The following is a 25,957-nucleotide window of genomic DNA, read 5'->3' as shown; positions in this document are numbered from 1 at the left end:
TCTATGGGGCAAATTCACTAAGATGCGAAGTTGCGCCAGGCGAAACTTCGCCGCACTTCGCCAGGCGTAGTTTCACCAGGGCTCCGCAAATTCACTAAAATCCGAAGTTGCGCACAGGGGTAGCGTAAGGTTGCGAAGTTGCGCTAGCGTTGATTCGCTATATAAAGCAAAGTTGCGCTAGCGAAGGCTAATTTGCATACGGCGCGAAATTCAAATTTCAATGGAGGAACACGTATCTGCACTACAAATGCCTAGAAAACCTTCAAATCTGCAAATAAAAATGTTATTTTGCCCTACACATGTGCCCACTGTCTAGGTAAGTTGCCATGAGTCAGGAAATGTAGGGGGAGGAAGGGGAGCCCCAAAAAATTTTCGATCTTTTTCAGCCTATCAGCCATCATGTAGAAAACACGCCAGCGTTTTTTGGGACTTAGAAAAAAAATTGACTTTTTTTAAACAATCGTTATCTACTCTATTGCGCTTCGCCAGGTCTGAGGTGGCGAAGGAAGTCTAGCGTAAAAGGTAGCGTTCAGTACACTGCGCAAGTTAGTGAATTTGCGTAGTTTCGTCGCTAGCGAAGATTCGCCTGGCGTAAGGTTGCAAAGTAACACTAGCAAAACTACGCCAGCGTTCGTTAGTGAATTTGCGCAGTAGCAAAAATGCCAAACTCTAGCGAATTAACGCTAGCGTTCAGCGCTTCGCGCCTTAGTGAATTTGCCCCTATAGGCGCAAGATGCAATGGGAGCCTTGAACTATTTATCCACCAAACCAGACGCAATCAGCAAACTGGGACACGTCACAAGCACTGCAAGACTTACTGGGAAATAAAGGTTTCTCTTAAAGTTACTCAATGTCACTGCTTTCCTTCTTCCTGAGAAGTTATTGTAAAGTCTACCATTTGAATGTAATTCCCCCAATATATTTATATATCCTATACAGACTTGTAGGACAGTTTCTATTACTAACACATTCCTTTCTTTCCAACAGGGCGGCAGTGTAAACTGTTACAGAATAAAGTGTCCAGTCCTGCACTGTGTCCATACTGTGACTGACCCACATCAGTGCTGCCCACGATGTTTAGGTAACAAAGAGTATTCTATCTGTAAATGGACTCACCCCAAATCTCCCCTAACTGGCCTTCAGACTGGGCCCCCTTAGCTCATAACAAGGTTACAGATATATAGAAACATTGGGGTGTCACCCTGCTATAGTTCCAGGGGTACCCAGCTTACAAATAAGCACTCACCCCAAATCTCCCCTAACTGGCCTTCAGACTGGGTCCCCTTAGCTTATAACAAGGTTACAGATATATAGAAACATTGGGGTAACAGTCACCCTGCTATAGTTCCAGGGGTACCCAGGGTACAAATAAACACTCACCCCAAATCTCCCCCTAACTGACCTTCAGACTGAGCCCCCTTAGCTCATAACAAGGTTACAGATATATAGAAACATTGGGGTGTCACCCTGCTATAGTTCCAGGGGTACCCAGGGTACAAATAAACACTCACCCCAAATCTCCCCCTAACTGACCTTCAGACTGGGCCCCCTTAGCTCATAACAAGGTTACAGATATATAGAAACATTGGGGTGTCACCCTGCTATAGTTCCAGGGTACCCAGGGCACAAATAAACACTCACCCCAAATCTCCCCCTAACTGGCCTTCAGACTGGGCCCCCTTAGCTCATAACAAGGTTACAGATATATAGAAACATTGGGGTGTCACTCTGCTATAGTTCCAGGGGTACCCAGGGTACAAATAATCACTCACCCCAAATCTCCCCCTAACTGACCTTCAGACTGGGCCCCCTTAGCTCATAACAAGGTTACAGATATATAGAAACATTGGGGTGTCACCCTGCTATAGTTCCAGGGGTACCCAGGGTACAAATAAACACTCACCCCAAATCTCCCCCTAACTGACCTTCAGGCTGGGCCCCCTTAGCTCATAACAAGGTTATAGATATATAGAAACATTGGGGTGTCACCCTGCTATAGTTCCAGGGTACCCAGGGCACAAATAATCACTCACCCCAAATCTCCCCCTAACTGACCTTCAGACTGGGCCCCCTTAGCTCATAACAAGGTTACAGATATATAGAAACATTGGGGTAACAGTCACCCTGCTATAGTTCCAGGGGTACCCAGGGTACAAATAAACACTCACCCCAAATCTCCCCCTAACTGACCTTCAGACTGGGCCCCCTTAGCTCATAACAAGGTTACAGATATATAGAAACATTGGGGTGTCCCCCTGCTATAGTTCCAGGGGTACCCAGGGTACAAATAAGCACTCACCCCAAATCTCCCCCTAACTGACCTTCAGACTGGGCCCCCTTAGCTCATAACAAGGTTACAGATATATAGAAACATTGGGGTGACAGTCACCCTGCTGTACAGGCTATAAGAATAGTTCATTTCTGATATATTGATTATAACATAACAGGATGGCTATGGCAGGTGATAAGGGAAGTCTGAAACAATAGCAGCCTTGGCAGGACTAAATCTGTTGTAAAGAAGGTAGGGGGGCACTTAGAGAAACCATTAATTACACCTTCAGATTCAGAGCAGAAATACAAAGGTAACATATAAAACCCCCTTCGGATGATTTGGATCATGAGTGAAGAGATAGGGGTTTGATACCCAAGATGCAAGGGGTTAATGGGTGGAGCAGCTCTAGGCAAGTGCAGATAAAGCTCCATGTATGGCTACTATTCTCTTCATCCCTGGGACTTTGATAGAAGTGTTTATGTGCTTATCCCTCTCTCCCAGAAAGATGGGCCCATTAGTCAGGATCAAGGCTGAAGGGCAGGAGATCTGCTTAACATCAGGCTGCCATATATAGCAGTGCAGAGTATCTCCAGCCCCACGGTGATCACTTTCTCTGTTTCCTCACAGAGCCGCACTCTCCTTCTGGGCTCCGGGCGCCTGTGAAGTTCTGCCAACACAACGGGACGATCTATCAGCAGGGCGAGATGTTCACCACTCACGAGCTGTTCCCGGCACGGCAATCTAACCAGTGTGTGCAGTGCAGCTGCTCGGTGTGTTATAGTCCCAATACCTGGAACCAATCAGCCAATCCACAAGCACGGTTGTTATTTTAGGGATAGGAAGTAACATGGTAAAAGTCTGCCCTGATCCAGTAACCTATAGCAACCAATCAGATACGTGATCTCTGTCTTCTAACAAACTGCTCAGCCAAAGTAATTGGTGCATGGTTGCTTTAAATTCCTCTAATAGGACATATTACTACCATGTTACTATGTAAGGTCAGAGAACAAACCTAGAGTCTCATTAATATTATAATATTAATAATATTGCCCTACTGTCTCCATCTTGCACAACGTTGTCCATCTTATTCTACTTTGTCCACCTTGTCCTAATTTTTGTATCTCATCTAAATATCTCCATATAGGACCTCTCCCTACTATACCTGCTATCCCACAGTCACACTCCCTTCCCAGAGACTATTATCCCACTGTTACTATAGACACATCTCTCCCTACTATACCTGCTATCCCACAGTCACACTCCCTTCCCAGAGACTATTATCCACTGTTACTATAGACACATCTCTCCCTACTATACCTGCTATCCCACAGTCACACTCCCTTCCCAGAGACTATTATCCCACTGTTACTATAGGCACCATCTCTCCCTACTATACCTGCTATCCCACAGTCACACTCCCTTCCCAGAGACTATTATGCACTGTTACTATAGACACCATCTCTCCCTACTATACCTGCTATCCCACAGTCTCACTCCCTTCCCAGAGACTATCATCCCACTGTTACTATAGACACCATCTCTCCCTACTATACCTGCTATCCCACAGTCACACTCCCTTCCCAGAGACTATTATCCACTGTTACTATAGACACCATCTCTCCCTACTATACCTGCTATCCCGCAGTCACACTCCCTTCCCAGAGACTATTATCCACTGTTACTATAGACACCATCTCTCCCTACTATACCTGCTATCCCACAGTCACACTCCCTTCCCAGAGACTATTATCCACTGTTACTATAGACACCATCTCTCCCTACTATACCTGTTATCCCACAGTCACACTCCCTTCCCAGAGACTATTATCCACTGTTACTATAGGCACCATCTCTCCCTACTATACCTGCTATCCCACAGTCACACTCCCTTCCCAGAGACTATTATCCACTGTTACTATAGGCACATCTCTCCCTACTATACCTGCTATCCCACAGTCACACTCCCTTCCCAGAGACTATTATCCACTGTTACTATAGGCACCATCTCTCCCTACTATACCTGCTATCCCACAGTCACACTCCCTTCCCAGAGACTATTATCCACTGTTACTATAGACACCATCTCTCCCTACTATACCTGCTATCCCACAGTCACAATCCCTTCCCAGAGACTATTATGCACTGTTACTATAGACACCATCTCTCCCTACTATATCTGCTATCCCACAGTCACACTCCCTTCCCAGAGACTATTATCCACTGTTACTATAGACACCATCTCTCCCTACTATACCTGCTATCCCACAGTCACACTCCCTTCCCAGAGACTATTATCCACTGTTACTATAGACACCATCTCTCCCTACTATACCTGCTATCCCACAGTCACACTCCCTTCCCAGAGACTATTATCCACTGTTACTATAGGCACCATCTCTCCCTACTATACCTGCTATCCCACAGTCACACTCCCTTCCCAGAGACTATTATCCACTGTTACTATAGACACCATCTCTCCCTACTATACCTGCTATCCCACAGTCACACTCCCTTCCCAGAGACTATTATCCACTGTTACTATAGACACATCTCTCCCTACTATACCTGCTATCTCACAGTCACACTCCCTTCCCAGAGACTATTATCCACTGTTACTATAGGCACCATCTCTCCCTACTATACCTGCTATCCTACAGTCACACTCCCTTCCCAGAGACTGTTATTCCCAGTGTTACTCTATGCACTACTGTGCTATCCATGTAATTTCATAGAAGGTAATATTCAGACTATATATAATATAAATATATATATTTTTCAGGATGGACAAATCTACTGTGGCTTGGTGACCTGCCAGGAGCTGGTGTGTTCCTCTACTCTGACTGTCCCTGATTCCTGTTGCCCCATTTGCAGAGGTAGTAGCAGCTCCCTGGCCATTGTTAATATTCTGTGCAATATGAATTCCATGACTCTTGGTTCTTGTAAGAGATGAAGTGTCAGTGGCATGTGCATAACAGGTGCAGATCTGCTTCCCAAAACTGTTAGAGGGCAAAATGTTCTCATCATTCCCATTCCCTGGCGCATATTCCCGCAGCTCAGCTATTGTTCAACCAGAAGGACATTGTTTTTGCCATTTTGCTGGATTCGCACATTTTATAGACTCGCTGAAACACTTTCCCTTCCCAAGTGAGGGGCATGGAGATCAAACTGGGATTAGGGAGGTGAAAAACTCTCATCCCCTCTGCCAAGAACTGTAATATCATAAACAGGCCCAGGAGGAGCTGGAGAAATGTTGTTGTTAATGTTGTTCTAGATAAGTATTACTACAAGGTCTTGTCTGGGTCACTGAACTCACATTAACAAGGGCAAACTGGGCAGTAATTATATCAATTTCATATAATAGAATGGTCCTGTTGATTAAATCTCTGGCACATGCTTCGTTAAAAAGCTATTGCCAATTGTTATAGATTTCACTTGAAGGAAAACAGCATTGTATGAGGTATATGAGTATATGAGGTATATGAGTATATAGAATGAACAGAATGAATCCCAAAGGCATGAGGCTAATAAATTGCACCAAAATATGTTTAGCCTATTCTTCTAATTAAACATTGTATGTGTGTTTTCATTGTAACATACTAATAGATTATTGTTCTGTTTTTTACCATTACTCCCTCTCCCCTCTCTAACCTATAGGAGACATTAAGAGCTGCGTTGGTTTTACTGATAAGGAGGAGTTTATTATTTAACTGAGCAATGTAATGTAATTAATAAAATGTTTTCTCTCCCATAAACCCTAAAGTTTTGCTGTGGAATGTGTTGTTATTTATAAAGATATGTTAATTTTAATAACAATAATAATAACTTACATTTTGCAGACAGTTCATTTGAAAGGTCAGTGGAAGAGGAGCCACTGCAGTTACACAGAGGTGTGGTACGTGGCATGATTTTTTGTATTATTTTTGATTTTGTAAGTTAGACTGAGTATTTATTTACAGTCAAACTTGTTGGAATTAACAAAATATGTTATTTGTGGGGTATATGCCGAACTAGGAATACATTAATAGTTATTGTTGAGGGAATACATTGTTGGGGTCTGGTGGCTGAGCTTTGTGTAAAGGTAGATCAATGCTGTACAACATTTATAGAGACAGATTATATAATGATTATGAGTAAGAGATTTACTTGTAGACTGTTCTGGTTTAGGAGTAGGAAGTCATGGGCAACATGTAGGGAGGGTTTAGGAATAAGAGATCATGGGCAGGGAATGGTGAGCAGTAGGATATCTTGTATATAATGCAGAGAGTGGTGAGAAGTGTATACAGTGTAGGGAGAAGTAGGAGATCATACATTGTATGTAGGCAGGAGTAAGAAGTAGAAGATCATGGGTAGCGTGTATGTAGAGGTTGGGAGTATGGGATCATGGGTAGCATGTAGGGAGATGTTAAGAATAAGAGATCATTGGTAGAATTAAGGAGGGGTTGTGAGTAGGGTCATGGATCCAATACAGAATATGCCAAGAGTTGAAGATCATGGGAAGATTGTAGAGAGTAGCTATGAGTAGGAGATCATGGGTTGAGTGTAGGGAGTAGCTATAAGTAGTAGATCATGGGTTGAGTGTAGGGAGTAGAAATGAGTAGGAGAGCATGAGTAGAGTGTAGGGAGTAGCTATGACTAGGAGATCATGGGTTGAGTGCAGGGAGTAGCTATGAGTAGGAGATCATGGGTTGAGTGCAGGGAGTAGCTATGAGTAGGAGATCATGGGTTGAGTGTAGGGAGTGGATATGAGTAGGAGATCATGAGTATAGTGTAGGTAGAAGTTAGGAAAAGTGACCATGGGTATAATGTAGAGTGTGTGTTATGAGTAGGAGTCTAGTAGATGATGGGTAAATTGCAGGGATTGGTTAGGAGTTCATAGGAATTATGTAAAGCAAGCTTAGAAGTAAGATACTATGGGGCAAATTTACTAACCTGCGGAGTTGCGCTAGCGCCACACTTCGCCTGGCTAACTTACTAAAATCTGAACTTGCTCTCAGGAGGCGAAAGGTAGTGAAGTTGCACTAGCGTTAATTCGTCAGGCTAAGCGAAGTTGCGCTAGCGAAGGCTAATTTGCATACGGCACCAAATTTAAATTTGAATGGACATGTAGCGCATACAGAACACTACACAAGCCCAGGGAAACTCAATAAAAGTCTATATTGGTGTTCTAATGCCCTACACATGTGCCCACAGTATATGTAATCTGCCATATGTTAACAAGTTTTCAGCCTATCACCCAAAAAATGCCAGGACTTGAAAATGTTTCAACTTTTTCTTTACAAACTCCTATCTTCTCTATTGAACTTTGCATGCTCTGACCTGGCGAAGTAAACTCTGGCGAAGGAGGTAACATTCACAAAAAAAAATCTTAGTAAATTTGCGTAGTTTCGCCCCCCTTCACCAGAGTGCAACTTCACCAGCATTGGGGTGCGAAGTTGCGCTAGGCTATCAAGTGACAAGTGTTAGCCACTTCACATTTTAGTAAATTTGCCCCCAGGAGTAAAGTGTAGGGAACTGATACGAGTAGGAGATCATGGGCAGAATGTAGAAAAGGGATAGGAGTAGTAGTAGAGTGTATGGCATGATTGGAGCAGCAGTTCATAGGTGGAGTATAGGGAGAGGTTAGGGTAAGAGAACATGGGTAGAGTGTAGAAAGAGGTTAGGAGTAGGAGAACATCGGTAGACTGTAGGGGTGATGATTATGAGATCATGAGTAAAATACTGGGAATGGTTAGGAGTAGTAGATGATTAGGTGGAGTAATAGATGATGGAGTAGAGCAGTGATCCCCAACCAGTAGCTCGTGAGTAACATGTTGCTCTCCAACCCCTTGTATGTTGCTCCCAGTGGCCTCAAAGCAGGAGATTATTTTTGAAATCCAGGCTTGGAGACAAGTTTTAGTTGTATAAAAACCAGGTGTACTGCCAAACAGAGTCTCAATGTAGGTTGACAATCCACATAGGGGCTATCAAATGGCCAATCAGAGCCCTTATTTGGCACCCCAGGAACAGTTTTCATGCTTGTGTTGCTCCCCAACTCCTTTTACTTCTGAATGTTGCTCACGGGTTCTAAAGGTTGGGGATCCCTGGAGTAGAGTGTAGGGCCTAAGAGGTGATGATAAGACCCTTCATATAAAGCTGCATTTATAGGGTGGAGATTTGGGGGCAACTTGAGTTGAAAGAAACCTCCACCTAAAACTGGATGTTGTGACTTTTCCTTTTGCCTCTAACATGAGGGGGATATTTCTTGACTCTGGCAGAGACACTCCCATGAGCAATGTGTGAGCGACCCAATGAGCAAGAAGTCTTTGGGGGCCACTGCATCGACCATCATCAGCCCATCCCTCGGGTTCAACCCAAGGAGCTTCAAGCAGAAAGGAGGAGGGGGTGGCACAACAGTGAAGATTCTAATGAAAGAGAAACACAAAAAAGGTAAAAAGGTTTTAGATTTCAGCAAATAAATCTGCAGGAGAGTTGGGTCCATTTACCCTTTATATCATGAGTTACATCCAATCAGACTCTTGCCTCTTGCTATGGGAACCTCCTGCTTCTCTAGTCTCTATGGCTCATCCCACATTTGCTAATTCCTATTAACCCTTGGCTGGATACACATTTTTCAAGCCTTTTTGTTGCTTTTCACAGGTAACCTGCTAATGTTACTGGACTTGGAAGTATTAGCAACAACTATACACAGGCACATTTTGTTTTTTCTTGTTGTGTTAATGGTTTTTTTCATGACATTTCAGCTTGTGTTTATAATGGAAAAACATATTCCCACGGGGAGGTTTGGAATCCCGTTTTCCGAACCTTTGGGGCAATTCCCTGTATTCTGTGCTCATGTAAAGATGGAAACCAGGATTGTCAGAGGGTGATCTGTCCCGAGGAATATCCCTGTGAATATCCCGAGAAGGTGGAAGGAAAATGCTGTAAAATATGCCAAGGTGAGTGTGATTCTACCTGACAGCAAATCTTTAGAGTTCCCTGTATAACTCAGCCTGCAGCCTTGTGCCTTTATATGGTCACAGAACAACCCCTCAGTGACTTCTAATATCCTTATCATTTCCAGTAGGGGGTACATAATCCCTTATAATACATGAGTGATACTCAAAATTCCCTGTATAACTCAGCCTGCAGCCTTGTGTCTTTATATGGTCACAGAACAACCCCTCAGTGACTTCTAATATCCTTATCATTTACAGTAGGGGGTACATTATCTCTTATAATACATGAGTGATACTCAGAGTTCCCTGTATAACTCAGCCTGCAGCCTTGTGCCTTTATATGGTCACAGAACAACTCCTCAGTGACTTCTAATATCCTTATCATTTACAGTAGGGGGTACATTATCTCTTATAATACATGAGTGATACTCAGAGTTCCCTGTATAACTCAGCCTGCAGCCTTGTGCCTTTATATGGTCACAGAACAACTCCTCAGTGACTTCTAATATCCTTATCATTTACAGTAGGGGGTACATTATCTCTTATAATACATGAGTGATACTCAAAAGTTCCCTGTATAACTCAGCCTGCAGCCTTGTGCCTTTATTTGGTCACAGAACAACCCCTCAGTGACTTCTAATATCCTTATCATTTACAGTAGGGGGTACATTATCTCTTATAATACATGAGTGATACTCAGAGTTCCCTGTATAACTCAGCCTGCAGCCTTGTGCCTTTATATGGTCACAGAACAACCCCTCAGTGACTTCTAATATCCTTATCATTTACAGTAGGGGGTACATTATACCTTATAATACATGAGTGATACTCAGAGTTCCCTGTATAACTCAGCCTGCAGCCTTGTGTCTTTATATGGTCACAGAACAACCCCTCAGTGACTTCTAATATCCTTATCATTTACAGTAGGGGGTACATTATCCCTTATAATACATGAGTGATACTCAGAGTTCCCTGTATAACTCAGCCTGCAGCCTTGTGCCTTTATATGGTCACAGAACAACCCCTCAGTGACTTCTAATATCCTTATCATTTACAGTAGGGGGTACATTATCCCTTATAATACATGAGTGATACTCAGAGTTCCCTGTATAACTCAGCCAGCAGCCTTGTGTCTTTATATGGTCATAGAACAACCCCTCAGTGACTTCTAATATCCTTATCATTTACAGTAGGGGGTACATTATCCCTTATAATACATGAGTGATACTCAGAGTTCCCTGTATAACTCAGCCTGCAGCCTTGTGTCTTTATATGGTCACAGAACAACCCCTCAGTGACTTCTAATATCCTTATCATTTACAGTAGGGGGTACATTATCCCTTATAATACATGAGTGATACTCAGAGTTCCCTGTATAACTCAGCCTGCAGCCTTGTGCCTTTATATGGTCACAGAACAACCCCTCAGTGACTTCTAATATCCTTATCATTTACAGTAGGGGGTACATTATCCCTTATAATACATGAGTGATACTCAGAGTTTCCTGTATAACTCAGCCTGCAGCCTTGTGCCTTTATATGGTCACAGAACAACCCCTCAGTGACTTCTAATATCCTTATCATTTACAGTAGGGGGTACATTATCCCTTATAATACGTGAGTGATACTCAGAGTTCCCTGTATAACTCAGCCTGCAGCCTTGTGCCTTTATATGGTCACAGAACAACCCCTCAGTGACTTCTAATATCCTTATCATTTACAGTAGGGGGTACAATATCCCTTAATACAATAATACATGAGTGATACTCAGAGCTCCCTGTATAACTCCTGTATAAAACCAGTTTACCTGTCCATATGTTGGGTCTGATCACTTGTAGGTGAATAAATAAAAATCATTTAGACCTTGTTGCTCTCATTACCCCCCTCAGATGACAAGGTGAGTCCCACAGAGGAGGTCAGTAGCAGTAGGTGTGTGCGGAACCCCAACAAGATATTAGTCTACATGTACATGTCGTCCAGCAGTGGGGGTCAGAGGGAGAGTGTAAGGAAGATTGCCATTGAGAAAGAAGCATCAGACGACGTTGAGATCTATGTCTGGAAAATGGTTAAAGGTAAGTTTTTTGTCTCGTCCCTATAGAGGAACATAAAGTGGCAGGATGAAAAGACAAAGGGATTTGAGATGTGTTTATACTGGACCTGCAAAATGCTTGTACATAATTGGTATTATTTATATCCCTACTATAGGGCATCCTACATATAATCAGAGAGGTACTGTAGAACTACACCAGCATAAGAAACTGTATTAAGCACAATTCAGCAGGAACCCTAAGTTTGATGAGCCTGCAATGTAACCTAAGGGCATCATACATGAGAGTGACACTGTATTTATCTTGTATTTTATTTAGTATGGGGTGCCGTTTGTCCCAAATACATTCTGTATACAAAACTATCCCTAATACACATAATGAATGTCTCTCGTGTTATATCAGTATGTAAGTGACCATACACAGATAAAAAAATATACAAAAGACTTATTTCTATTAAAGAATGAAAACAAAATCTGGTTAGTGCACAAAAGGATGTCATTATATCACAAACTCCATTCTGTACAGTTTAACAAGCAATCTGTCTCACAAATGTATAACCTCCATATAACGGACGCACTTATGTGCAGAGTTACTTACAGAATGAATTATGTAAAAACAAAGTTGGACATAATATATAATAGTGTAACTAACTAGTGCTTGTCAAGCTAGATTTTACTGACAAAATAGATATCTGTGACAGAAAGCAAGATTTTATAGTACAGGATTCATTCTTTCCACAAAATGACAGTTTTGTTTCACAAAACAGATAAAATAACCATTATGTGAAGCAACACTGTCAGTCACATTCCTGAACCAATAAGAACAAAGCTTATTGCCATATACAAACAAGATGAGAAGTGGCCAGCTCGGCTCCACATGGCTAAGGCAAAGTATCTGACCTGATATAGAGGGCGCCCTCTAAGGTCCCCTGTGCTGCATAGTAATAAACATGAACAAACCTTTCCTAAAAGAGCTGCTGTTAAACACTACAGGTTCATAAATGGAAGTTTTTACAAATGGCTGAGAAATATAATGCTGCACTTCTAATGATTGTAGAAAAAGAAAAGTATGCAAAACATAAATATGATCATTTTAGGTGATATGGCTATTCTTATTGTAGTAACCTGCTTGTGTGGCCATTTTGGTTAAGGGCATTCCTGCTGTTTTGCCATTATCTTATGACTTACTCCTATTCCTCTTCCTGTCTAAGCTGAGAGCAATAATGGGACAGGCCACACAGTTATAAATTTTGTATATTATAGTTAGACTCCAATGTCTCCTCCTAGCTGTAATCTTGCACCAATTAGCTTGTAGTAATCTCTTAATAATGTGCTTAGCTATAGTTCAACTACTACATAATAGATTTAGCCTTAGAGACTTAGGGACTGATCATGTGCACACATACCTCCCAACTGTCCCTTTTTCAGAGGGACAGTCCCTCTTTTGACAGCTCAACTTGAGGTCCCTCATTTGTACTGGAAAGTCCCTCTTTTCTCTGCACTGAACAGCCAGAAAAAGAAACAAAGTTTCTAACTTAATTGGCTTTTGGCAGAGAGGCCAGTACAGCTAACAGGTGCAACTAAGATGCTTTATAACAATTTTGAGATAAGAAAATAAGTAATTTTAACAGTTTAGATAAGGAGAAATATTTTCAAATTTTTATAACCTGCCAAACTTTGTAAAATGAACATGGTAATTATAGGGTGCGGCCACAAAATGGGTGTGGTCAAAAAAATTGCTGCACTACATGCAAAAAATTTTTTGGCTCTCTTTTTATTTCCAAAATGTTGGTAGGTATGGTTCAACTACTACATAATAGCTTTAGCCAGAGACTTGGGACTGATCATGTGCACAGTCACGCATTCTGGATAGTATGATGTTTAGGTTATATGAGCAGCCACTCCTGAGTACTGTGTATAAACAAAAGGGGGTCATTTAAGCAGGGGCAATCATCATAATCTATTTATATAGAAGCAACAAGCTATACAATGCTTTATATTTATTTATAACAAAAGACTCTAATGATGCCGTCCCCTTATCTGCCCAGTGCTTAACCCTTTCACATCAGAGTGGGTCGAGGGGGGCACAACACTAGAGCAGAGAGCACAACTGCGCCCATGTCACATGCATGTCCAGGGCCGCCAGCAGGGGGGGGATAAGTGTTCCGGGCCTGAAGGGGGGCCCAGAAGTGCTGCATTTTTCAAAGAGCCGGGTCCCCTTTACGAGCGCCCGAGCCATGCGGCCATTTCACATATTACCGAATGCGGGAGTGCCGAAAAGATGAAGCTGAAGTCCCGAAGTGGTGAAAAGACACAAATTCACGAAAGGAGGTGAAGTTGAAGTCCTGAAGTCTTTTGTTTACACACAGTACTCAGGAGTGGCTGCTCATATAACCTACACATCATACTATACACAATGTGTGATGTACATAATCAGTCCCAAGTCTCTGGCTAAATCTATTATGTAGTAGTTGAACTATAGCTAAGCACATTATTAAGAGACTACTACAAGCTAATTGGTGCAAGATTACAGCTAGGAGGAGACATTGGAGTCTAACTATCATATACAAAACTTATAACTGACTCTGAGAGTCAGGCAAAGCAGCCAGACAAGCACAGTAACTTCTGGTACATTTAATAGAAGATGGCAGGTGGGTGTGGCCTGTCCCATTATTGCTCTCAGCTTAGACAGGAAGAGGAATAGGAGTAAGTCATAAGATAATGGCAAAACAGCAGGAATGCCCTTAACCAAAATGGCCACACAAGCAGGTTACTACAATAAGAATAGCCATATCACCTAAAATGATCATATTTATGTTTTGCATACTTTTCTTTCACTACAATCATTATAAGTGCAGCATTATATTTCTCAGCCATTTGTAAAAACTTCCATTTATGAACCTGTAGTGTTTAACAGCAGCCCTTTTAGGAAAGGTTTGTTCATGTTTATTACTATGCAGCACAGGGGACCTTAGAGGGCGCCCTCTATATCAGGTCAGATACTTTGCCTTAGCCATGTGGAGCAGAGCTGGCCACTTCTCATCTTGTTTGTATATGGCAATAAGCTTTGTTCTTATTGGTTCAGGAATGTGACTGACAGTGTTGCTTCACATAATGGTTATTTTATCTGTTTTGTGAAACAAAACTGTCATTTTGTGGAAAGAATGAATCCTGTACTATAAAATCTTGCTTTCTGTCACAGATATCTATTTTGTCAGTCAAATCTAGCTTGACAAGCACTAGTTAGTTACACTATTATATATTATGTCCAACTTTGTTTTTACATAATTTATTCTGTAAGTAACTTTGCACATAAGTGCGTCCGTTACATGGAGGTTATACATTTGTGAGACAGATTGCTTGTTAAACTGTATAGAATGGAGTTTGTGATATAATGACATCCTTTTGTGCACTAACCAGATTTTGTTTTCATTCCTTAATAGAAATAAGTCTTTTGTATATATATATATATCTGTGTATGGTCACAAATACTTATATAACATGAGAGACATTCATTCTGTGTATTAGGGAGAGTTTTGTATACAGAATGTATTTGGGACAAACGGCACCCCATAATTTAGCTATTTAAATGTTATTCATTTTAATTAGACCTGTACTATGGCAGCATAGGTATCCTCTGTACTAAGCACAATTCAGCAGGAACAGTCCCTAAGTTTGCTCATAGTCTGTACAGAGAGATCCCATAAAACTATTACAGCATAGGTATTCCCTGTACTAAGCACAATTCAGCAGGAACAGTCCCTAAGTTTGCTCATAGTCTGTACAGAGAGATCCCATAAAACTATGGCAGCATAGGTATTCCCTGTACTAAGCACAATTCAGCAGGAACAGTCCCTAAGTTTGCTCATAGTCTGTACAGAGAGATCCCATAAAACTATGGCAGCATAGGTATTCCCTGTACTAAGCACAATTCAGCAGGAACAGTCCCTAAGTTTGCTCATAGTCTGTACAGAGAGATCCCATAAAACTATGGCAGCATAGGTATTCCCTGTACTAAGCACAATTCAGCAGGAACAGTCGGCTAAGTTTGCTCATAGTCTGTACAGAGAGATCCCATAAAACTATGGCAGCATAGGTATTCCCTGTACTAAGCACAATTCAGCAGGAACAGTCCCCTAAGTTTGCTCATAGTCTGTACAGAGAGATCCCATAAAACTATGGCAGCATAGGTATTCCCTGTACTAAGCACAATTCAGCAGGAGCAGTCCCCTAAGTTTGCTCATAGTCTGTACAGAGAGATCCCATAAAACTATGGCAGCATAGGTATTCCCCTGTACTAAGCACAATTCAGCAGGAACAGTCCCTAAATTTGCTCATAGTCTGTACAGAGAGATCCCATAAAACTATGGCAGCATACAGTAGGTATTCCCCTGTACTAAGCACAATTCAGCAGGAACAGTCCCTAAGTTTGCTCATAGTCTGTACAGAGAGATCCCATAAAACTATGGCAGAACAGATATTGAAATAAGTGCAATGTAGCAGGAATGTTAGTACAGAATGCTAGAGATCTGGGGTTTTACAGATAATTGATCTTTCTGTAATTTGGATCTTCATACATTAAGTCTACTAGAAGATCATATAAACATTAAATAAAGCCAATAGGCTGGTTTTGCCTCCAATAAGGATTAATTATATCTTAGTTGGGATCAAGTACAAGCGACTGTTTTATTATTGCACAGAAAAAAAAATCTATTTAAAAAATCTGGATTATTTGGATAAAATAGAGTCTATGGGAAAGGGCCTTTCCGTATTTTGTAGCTTTCTGGATAATTGGTTTTTGGATACCGGATCCCAAACCTGTACATAAAGGTTCTATATTCTTTATGCTCAGTTTTCTTTTCACCATCTGGATTTATTTTTCTATCCATTTTTTGGGCTGCGCAGGAATCTTCCACCTGATCCAGATTAAAAAAATGGCAAAGCAAGACTTCAAGCAAGAGGCAGAACATTTCAGGCTGGTCACCAGAACAAGTGAAGGTACAGGGTTATATAATAAATACAATATTTGGAATATGGCACTGCTGCAATAACTTCCGGCATCTCTGATCCCAGTCCTTTTCAGTCTCCCAGCTGAACTGTAATACTCTGGCCCAGGCTGCTCCATAGATCTCTCACCCTTATTAAAGGCACTAAGTTTACCCAGATGCAGAAATACATAGCGACCAATCAGATGTTTACTTTTAAACAGGTGACCAGTAAATGTTACTTGTTGATTGGTTTCTATAGGGGATGAAAACTTGCTTAACCCCCTAATGTCTGAATCTCACATGAGTCTATGGCAGGAGAAGGGGAATAGAGAGAGGGTGATAAAAACTTGGCCTCTCCATAGCAGTTTATTAGTCCATGTATGGGGCCCGCGGAATGTCCTGTTCACTCTTGGTATTGAACCCCATAACCCGACTGCCCTTACAGTAATGGAACCTGTTTTATGCTGATGCTGAAAACTCCTTTCCTCCCCACCAATGAATCAATTATTCACTGCCCTTACAGTAATGGAACCCCTTCCTATGCTGATGGTGAGATCTCCTTTCCTCCCCACTAATGAATCACTCATTCCCCCTCTCTTGGTAGGGAATCCCATAACCTGACTGTCCTTACAGTAAAGAACCCCTTCCTATGCTGATGGTGAGATCTCCTTTCCTCCCCACCAATGAATCACTCATTCCCCCTCTCTTGGTAGGGAATCCCATAACCTGACTGTCCTTACAATAAAGAACCCCTTCCTATGCTGATGGTGAAATCTCCTTTCCTCCCCACCAATGAATCACTCATTCCCCTCTCTTGGTAGGGAATCCCATAACCTGACTGCCCTTACAGTAAAGAACTCCTTCCTGTGCTGATGGTGAAATCTCCTTTCTCCTGACCACTTTTGTCTAAGTAGAACCACTCCAATTTGCAAGCCATTCCCAGTGAGGTAGATCAGTGTTCCATGATATGAGTATATAGATATGAAGGTCTAATCATTGAGTTCTTATACATTAAGAGGTATGAGAAGAAAGTTGAGAGTCTCGGATGGGATCAGCCTTGTGGAACATGAAGTGCTTGTCTGTGGGAGTCACATTAGCCAACAATAATGTTTTTGTTTGGACCATTCGAGCAACAAGGGATACTGGCGCTCAGCATTTTGGAGTCAAATTCAAAGCAGAAATTTGGAAGAAAATGAGTCCCGTTTTTCCCTCTCTTAAGATAGAGAAATGCAGAGGAATGGCTCAGTAGCTGGAGCTGTCAGGGGCAATAACCCAGTGAAGACATTTGGTGGTGCCCAATAAACGCCTGTCTGTGCTTTGTATTCAGACGGACACTGACTGGAGGTATTTTTATAGGGAGTCAGGGCCCTGTGCCTGATCCAAACAGTAGTATAACCAGGAATGTTTATTACTGTGTCGTGGGACGGGACCTCCCAAGTCAACAGATTCGAAGCAACTTTCCAGTATAAACTTTGAGTAGGATGTTAGTGAATGTAATTGCAAATGAACGTAGTATTGGTTTGCTCCTGTCCGCACTGTTGGTCCTGACTCTTGAAACAGTGTAGCAGACATTAGAGCCCGTCCAGCCGAGACTTTAGCTCCTTCAGTTGCCTTCATACTTTTCCACAGGTCAGTTAATCAGCTGGCCTCATATACATTGTTTCAGTAGTCGGAATGAGCAGCGCAGGGAATAGAAAGCCAAATGCTGGTTTCAGTAGAAAGTACCAAAAAAAAAACTTTTTAATTTCCTGTAACATTAAAATATTTCATCCATCCTGCCATCATTACGGTACAGGGAGTACTGCAGTCAAGGGCCCCATGACAAACAGGGGCCCTAAGATTGAGAGATGCTCCTACGGTTGCCACCTTTTCCCCCCAGGGGGTGGGGCCGTGCTGTATAGGGCGGGGCCGTGATATCGAGGGGAGGGGCTATGATGCATCGATTGGCCAATCGATGTGTCAATCATGGGGAATCCTGCCTGGTTTTCCTTATTTGGAATAACAGTCCCGATTTTGACAGCTCAACCCGCAGTCCCGGATTTGTTACTGAAATGTACAAAAATACAAAGTTTCTAACTTAATTGGCTTTTGGCCAGAGAGCCCACAACAGATACTTAGACTTTAGTTTTTTTTTAACAATTTAAAATAAGCAATTGTAACAATTTACGATAAGCAGGTCTCTTGGGGAAACTGGGACTTGCATCTTAAAGGACATTTCACCTTCATTAGCAAAACTGAAATAACACATAAAAACCACAGAAATGTGTTCAGACTTTCATAACCTACCACATTTTGTAAAATGAAAACGGTAATTAGGGGGTGTGGTCACAAAATGAGCGTGGTCTTTTTTTCTCTCTTCGCGGCAAATCTTTTTGTCCTTCTTTCTATTTCCAGAATGTTGGGAGGTATATGCAGAGCACTCGGTTCTCTTTACCCCTTGGAATCGGTTCAGTATTTGGCCAAATCTTTCAAGAAGGATTTTGGATTTGGCACAATACCAAAAATAGTGGTTTTGGTGCATCCCTAATGAAATAGAATGATTTTTTTTACCATTAGGACATATTTTACTTTTTAGCAGAGCCCACCAACCAGGGTGCAGGTGACCAGTAAGCTAATACAGGTATGGGATCCGTTATCCGGCACCCTGTTATGCAGAAAGCTCTGAATTACAGGGAAGGCCATCTCCCATAGACTCCACTCTATTCGGCCTTTTTCAGCAGGATTCGGATTTGGCTGAATCCTTCTGCCCAGCCGAACTGAATCTGAATCCTAATTTGCATATGCAAATTATGGGCGGGAGGGAAGTAAAAAATGTTTTCCCTTTTCCACTCCTAATTTGCATATGCAAATTAGGATTTGGTTCAGTATTCGGTCGGAGCTTTCGCGAAGGTTTCGGCCGAAATCAAAATAGTGGATTTGGTGCATCCCTAGTTTATTTAATAATTCAGTTATTTCTAAGTAAAGTCGAGATATCCAAATTACGTACATTACGATCCCTTATCAGGAAAACCCCAGGCCCCAAGCATTCTGGATAACAGGTCCTATATCTGCAATTGCCCTCCCCATGATTAATTTTGTTGGCAGTAGGGATAGATGGACACAATTACACACAATGGTGACCCTACTCTGAGTGTATACACATAATGTTAAAAGACATTTCGGGTGTTCTAGTCCTGCTATCTGTGACCAGTATCAGGTGAGCAGGAAATGCTGCCTGCTGATTGGTTGCTATGAGTTACTGCACTTGGGCAAACTTAGTGCCTTTTATTGCACAACCCATTAGTGCTTCAATTCTTGTTTAATAGGGAAAATATCGGGTTATCATTGTGCCACGGAGCAACGAGCTGTTTGTGGGTGCAGAAAGACATCACCCGCGCTGCAAGCTAATTTATGATGAGCGAGCAGCCTCCTCTTTCTATTGATGTTTATAGCTCCATATAGTATGGGATCATCTCTGCTGCTGGCACCCATAAATCTCACACCGTTTCTTGCCGGAGCCCTGCTGTATGAAGTGAGAATTTCATGACACAACTCATAAAAATGTGACTGCCAAGAAATCAGAGAGAGAAACGAGAGGGAGACGGTTGAGAGCCAGGGGCTGAATATGTGCAGTCACTAAATCAGTTTTTTCTATGAGCACCTGTTATTGACACTCAATCACCCCAATGACTTGCAGGGCTGCTATATACAGTATATATATATATATATATGGTATCACACAGTGACGTAACTAGAGTGTGCCCCCCTACAATAAAACCTTCAGATCCCCATCCTCCCACCCACTTCCCATGCCGCCTCCGTCTGCCCATGTCCCGCCTCCACCCCATCCCTACCCTACTCCACCCACTCGCACCCCCAACTTGCGTCCCCCTTCCTCGATGCAGGTAAGAGAGCGGCTGGGGAGGAGGTTTTTATTAGCTATATAGGAAGCAGACCCAACAGTCCTGGCTCCCCTGTTCCCCCTGCTGCTGTGGGGTCTGCTCCCTCTATAGTTACTCCACTGGTACCACAGGATACCCAACAATTATATTTATAAAGCCATCTAAAGCTTATAACACAAGAACTAATGCCTCTATCTGTAGCTTATAGCACATGAACCAATGCCTCCATCTACAGCTTATAACACAATAACCAATGCCTCTATCTGTAGGTTATAACACAAGAGCAAATGCCTCCATCTATAGCTTATAGCACATGAACCAATTCCTCCATCTATAGCTAATAGTACAAGAACCAGTGCCTCCATCTATAGCTTATAGCACATGAACCAATACCTCCATCTATAGTTAATAGTACAAGAACCAGTGCCTCCATCTATAGCTTATAGCACATGAACCAATAACTCCATCTATAGCTAATAGTACAAGAACCAGTGCCTCCATCTATAGCTTATAGCACATGAACCAATAACTCCATCTATAGCTAATAGCAAAAGAACAAATGCCTCCAATTATTGCTTATAGCACAAGAACTAATACCTCCATCTATAGCTTATGGAACTATGAATAGTGCCCCATCTATAGTTTATGGAAGAAGATCTGGAGTCTCCATCTATAGATAATGGAACTAGCACAAGTATCTCCATATAAAGCTTATGAAAAGAAGTAATGCCTCTATCAATAACTTATGAAACAATATTTGATTTTAATGAAGGGTTATCGATACTAAGGATGAATTTCTTACAACATATGTATATATTATACATTATTATACATGAATCCTGCTATGGATTATTGGAGGTATTTTTACATGAAGTGGGCACTGTCATGTGTTCTGGGAGATTAGATATAAAATTATTAATTCATTCATCTTATCAGTGTGGTTTGGGGTATCAAGGAATTTGTACTGTAATGATCCTGCAATGTAACCTAGGGGCATTATACATGAGTGACCCTGCATTTAACTTGGATTTTTATTTAGCTATTTAAATGTTATTTATTTTAATTAGAACTGTACTAATTGATACAGTATTAATTCAGCACCTTAATTTTCATTGCACTGAGCACTTTCATCAGCAGCTAGAGCACTAGAATTGGTTGGTAGAGTGGGGGGTCCGTGAGCGGGGGTTTACTAATTTTCTCTTTTGAAGTTGTACTATAGTTTGCTCATAGTCTGTACAGAGAGATCCCATAAAACTATGGCAGCATAGGTATTCCCTGTACTAAGCACAATTCAGCAGGAACAGTCCCTAAGTTTACTCATAGTCTGTACAGAGAGATCCCATAAAACTATGGCAGCATAGGTATTCCCCTGTACTAAGCACAATTCAGCAGGAACAGTCCCCTAAGTTTGCTCATAGTCTGTACAGAGAGATCCCATAAAACTATGGCAGCATAGGTATTCCCTGTACTAAGCACAATTCAGCAGCAACAGTCCCTAAGTTTACTCATAGTCTGTACAGAGAGATCCCATAAAACTATGGCAGCATAGGTATTCCCCTGTACTAAGCACAATTCAGCAGGAACAGTCCCTAAGTTTGCTCATAGTCTGTACAGAGAGATCCCATAAAACTATGGCAGCATAGGTATTCCCCTGTACTAAGCACAATTCAGCAGGAACAGTCCCCTAAGTTTGCTCATAGTCTGTACAGAGAGATCCCATAAAACTATGGCAGCATAGGTATTCCCCTGTACTAAGCACAATTCAGCAGGAACAGTCCCCTAAGTTTGCTCATAGTCTGTACAGAGAGATCCCATAAAACTATGGCAGCATAGGTATTCCCTGTACTAAGCACAATTCAGCAGGAACAGCCCCTACGTTTGCTCATAGTCTGTACAGAGAGATCCCATAAAACTATGGCAGCATAGGTATTCCCTGTACTAAGCACAATTCAGCAGGAACAGCCCCTAAGTTTGCTCATAGTCTGTACAGAGAGATCCCATAAAACTATGGCAGCATCGGTATTCCCTGTACTAAGCACAATTCAGCAGGAACAGTCCCCTAAGTTTGCTCATAGTCTGTACAGAGAGATCCCATAAAACTATGGCAGCATAGGTATTCCCTGTACTAAGCACAATTCAGCAGGAACAGTCCCCTAAGTTTGCTCATAGTCTGTACAAGTATATATATAGAGGACTGTAAGTGAATGTGCTGTTAGAGGCCAATGAATAAAACCTGCAGGACATGAGAAATGAAATGGTTTCAGTCCCTAATAATTTATCTAGTGTGACCCTGTAAGTATATAAATCCCTGCAGTGCTCAGAGCTGATGAAACCAAGGGAAGAGTTATGGCAGGAACAGGAAAGGTCAGGTCTCACTTGTGAAAAATGTCTCTGTTAAACCCATTGCACGGGATCCTTCTTCCCTCAAGCAAATATTACGGGACTATTGGGAGCCTTGTCTGTAATGACTAATCCATCACTGGGTTCCTGCAGGAGCTTACACAGCCTAATACTTTATTATACTGCATAGCACAATGCTATATACATCCATATAACTGCTATATACACCCATATAACGGCCATATACCCTGGGTACCCCTGGAACTATAGCAGGGTGACTGTTACCCCAATGTTTCTATATATCTGTAACCTTGTTATGAGCTAAGGGGGCCCAGTCTGAAGGTCAGTTAGGGGGAGATTTGGGGTGAGTGCTTATTTGTACCCTGGGTACCCCTGGAACTATAGCAGGGTGACACCCCAATGTTTCTATATATCTGTAACCTTGTTATGAGCTAAGGGGGCCCAGTCTGAAGGTCAGTTAGGGGGAGATTTGGGGTGAGTGTTTATTTGTAATACTTTGAGATACAGAGAGAAGATTAAATAAAGTATTTGACCTTGAGTCCAAATAGTTTTAAAAACTCTGCCTTAGGGGCTTATGGGATATGACAGTGTTATATCAATGTATATCTGTAATAAGTCCATTGTAGGTGCCACATGAAATAATCTCAACCACAAATAAACATTTGTTTTTCAACTTTCCTCTCTATTTCCAGGTCAGTGGAATATCTTCCGGCCCCAGCCCCCTGACCTAAACATGACGGAGGGTCCCGAAAGAGAAGTAGAGAATTTGTAATGAGTGATGTCTGTGACCTAAAGCCAATGTTATGGAGCTGACATGATGAGTTGAGAACTGCAAAGTCCAAAGCAAAACCATATTCAACATGCACAATGTAGGGAACCTGGAGAAGGCTTGGAACAGTCCAAGAGCTGAACGATGCACTTTGGAAGATTTCATTGCCTTTTGCAGATAAAGAGAATCTCCTGTGGGGAATGAAGACTTATTGTAAAGCCAACACCCCGCACCCCCCAAATTGTCTTCTAAGGGAAAGCTCCGTACTTCACATTTTTTTAATCAAATTGAATGCCATTATGAACTATACTTTATGCTTGCTTCATTGGATAAACATTGTCTAACGGACGCGGTTGGGTGGCCAGGCCTATCATGGATCCAGAGCTGGTTTAATGAGCAGGACTGATTGGGGTCTCTTGGTGAGAAAAAAAATAATTGGTAAAACTATAATGAAAATTTGGTATGAAATACTGGTAATTTGTATAATAATGCCATGATCTGCCAGCATGGTGGCCTAGATAGTTGGCCGATGTGCAGTGTTGTCCAATGCCTGCAATTACCCAGAATATTGTGTGAGTGTGTGTGGTCAGATAACATAACAATTCTCTCCTACAATTAAATGTAACCTTTATAAAGGGCCACATCTAACCCCACGGCCTCCAGTTGTATCTCTCTGTAATAACACAGATAACTGTATTAGAGATCTCCAGCCCTCTACCTTTAAGCCACAGTCAAACTGCAACCCCAGTTATTTCTGGGAAAAGAAGTTTGGAATCCCAGAGCATGAGTAAACCATTAAAATAAGTGAATGTAAAATTGATTTTTTTATCATTCCAAGATATTAAGGGATACATGTAGTGTTAATATGAATGAATTTTGTTACAACAGCGCCACCTGCTGGTCAGTTTCCCACCAGTCTGACCAGCAAGTAGTCAAGGAAGTTGTCAGGAGAAAGAAAGAGGCTGATGTTCTTCTGCTTAGGAATAAAATTAGAAACCTTTCTCACATCTTTCCTAAGCAGAAGAACATCAGCCTCTTTCTTTCTCCTGACAACTTCCTTGACTACTTGCTGGTCAGACTGGTGGGAAACTGACCAGCAGGTGGCGCTGTTGTAACAAAATTCATTCATATTAACAGTACATGTATCCCTTAATATCTTGGAATAAAAACAAAATAAATTATGAATGTACATTGCAAAAGTTCTTAGAATAGACCCCTCATCAGTTTTACATTCACTTATTTTAAAGGTTTACTTATCCTTTAATAACACAATGGATTTGATTTTCATCCCTCCAAGCAGATGACTCAGATTTCCTGCCTTTCCTTGGATCCCTTTTCCTGAGTGTTGGCCCTAGGGGTTCAGCTCGGGAGGCTTACGTTTTGCTTGGTCCTATTCATACGCCTGCTGTGTACGGCTTGCAAACCCTGTATATATATATATATATATATATAATATCAAAACAGGGGGGTTGTGGGAGCACTCTAAAGGCTTTAAAGTATATATAAGTATAATAAATGCTATTGCATATGTACCCAAAACAGGGGTTATTTTGTTAAAGTTATGATCATAAAATTGATAAGCCACCATACCACGTCAAGGTAAACCCCGAATGGCGGTCCCTAACTTGTTTTATATTTTATGTGCATTTTAGCATTACCTGTAATCAATGTCCATTGAACGCTGTTTTTTCACTGAGGGCTAAATCCTCCCCAGCCAGCAATCAGGCTTTTAAAGGAGAGATATTCCCAAAACAAACGCCCAATTTTAAAAGCATAGGATCACCACTAATTCAAAGGGGGGGTATGGGGTGCTACAACCACTGAAGCTATGCCACAGCTCCTGGCGAAATATACAATATCAAAACAGGTACATATGCAATAGCATTTATTATACTTATATAAATACTTTAAAGCCTTTAGAGTGCTCCCACAACCCCCCTGTTTTGATATTATATATATATATATACACTACATTACTGAGGCTTTGAAAACCTGTTTTGCTTTATACAAAATCCTGTATTTCTGAATGTAACTTTCCTGTTGACCTGTTATAATTCAGCACCTTACAACTCAGCTTCACAGCTTCAGGTCCACTGCCTTGTGCATGTTGTCCACCTTGTCCTTCTCCTGAGACCCAGACTAGACTTTATGCTTTCCTGACAAACTTCTGTAACACGATGATATCATCAAGTGACATCGTTAGGTTACAGACACGCCCTTGAGGTAGAGTTAAAAGGAGATAAGTATTTTCACCATGCCTTTAAAATATTCCTAATGAAGTAAAGGTACTCACGGTTTGAATGCCTACCACTGGGGAGGAGGCACAAAATGCTCCAGAGCTTTGTACGTAAAGGAGAAGGAATGTCAAGTTGCAATCGCTTACCTGGTACCCTGGCCTGGTGCTCCTGTTAGTAGCAAACTGCACCTGCAGGGTACCTACCTGCTTCTTCCTTCTTCACCCACTTGCACACTAAAGCTGAACTTTAAGCAAAAAGATGTTCTCTCCACTCTACTGCACATGCATTGGCCCAGGACCATTGAAGAATGAGGAAGCAGAAGAAGGTCGCTCCATGTGATCACTCAGAAGTACCCTGAGCTGGTGCAGTTTTATTGTAACAGGGACACCGGATGGGGGTTCAAGTAAGTAATTGCAGTCACTGGGGAGTGTTTAACATTCGGACCCCCCCCACACACACACACACAGT

The 25,957-nt window shown here is 41.7% G+C and overlaps 1 protein-coding gene across 2 annotated transcripts in view; it reads left to right on the top strand.

Moving 5' to 3' along the window:
• The window catches only part of LOC108709042 (chordin-like protein 2), a 51,274-nt gene extending 27,160 nt beyond the window's left edge, over nucleotides 1–24,114 (top strand). For both annotated transcript variants that reach the window (XM_041584647.1, XM_041584646.1), the window contains exons 3-11: nucleotides 988–1,081; nucleotides 2,900–3,042; nucleotides 5,052–5,145; nucleotides 6,109–6,164; nucleotides 8,527–8,698; nucleotides 9,013–9,207; nucleotides 11,096–11,278; nucleotides 16,159–16,251; nucleotides 23,176–24,114. In XM_041584647.1, coding sequence (XP_041440581.1) covers nucleotides 988–1,081; nucleotides 2,900–3,042; nucleotides 5,052–5,145; nucleotides 6,109–6,164; nucleotides 8,527–8,698; nucleotides 9,013–9,207; nucleotides 11,096–11,278; nucleotides 16,159–16,251; nucleotides 23,176–23,255 — 1,110 coding nt within the window. In that variant the 3' untranslated portion in view covers nucleotides 23,256–24,114. The remainder of the gene's footprint in view (nucleotides 1–987; nucleotides 1,082–2,899; nucleotides 3,043–5,051; nucleotides 5,146–6,108; nucleotides 6,165–8,526; nucleotides 8,699–9,012; nucleotides 9,208–11,095; nucleotides 11,279–16,158; nucleotides 16,252–23,175) is intronic.
• Nucleotides 24,115–25,957: the final 1,843 nt, after the last annotated feature.

The sequence above is a fragment of the Xenopus laevis genome, chromosome 2S (genome assembly GCF_017654675.1).
Source record: "Xenopus laevis strain J_2021 chromosome 2S, Xenopus_laevis_v10.1, whole genome shotgun sequence".
In the NCBI taxonomy this organism is placed as follows: domain Eukaryota; kingdom Metazoa; phylum Chordata; class Amphibia; order Anura; family Pipidae; genus Xenopus; species Xenopus laevis.
The sequence above is the reverse complement of the archived record's forward strand: the minus strand, read 5'-3'. Positions and strand labels throughout refer to the sequence as shown.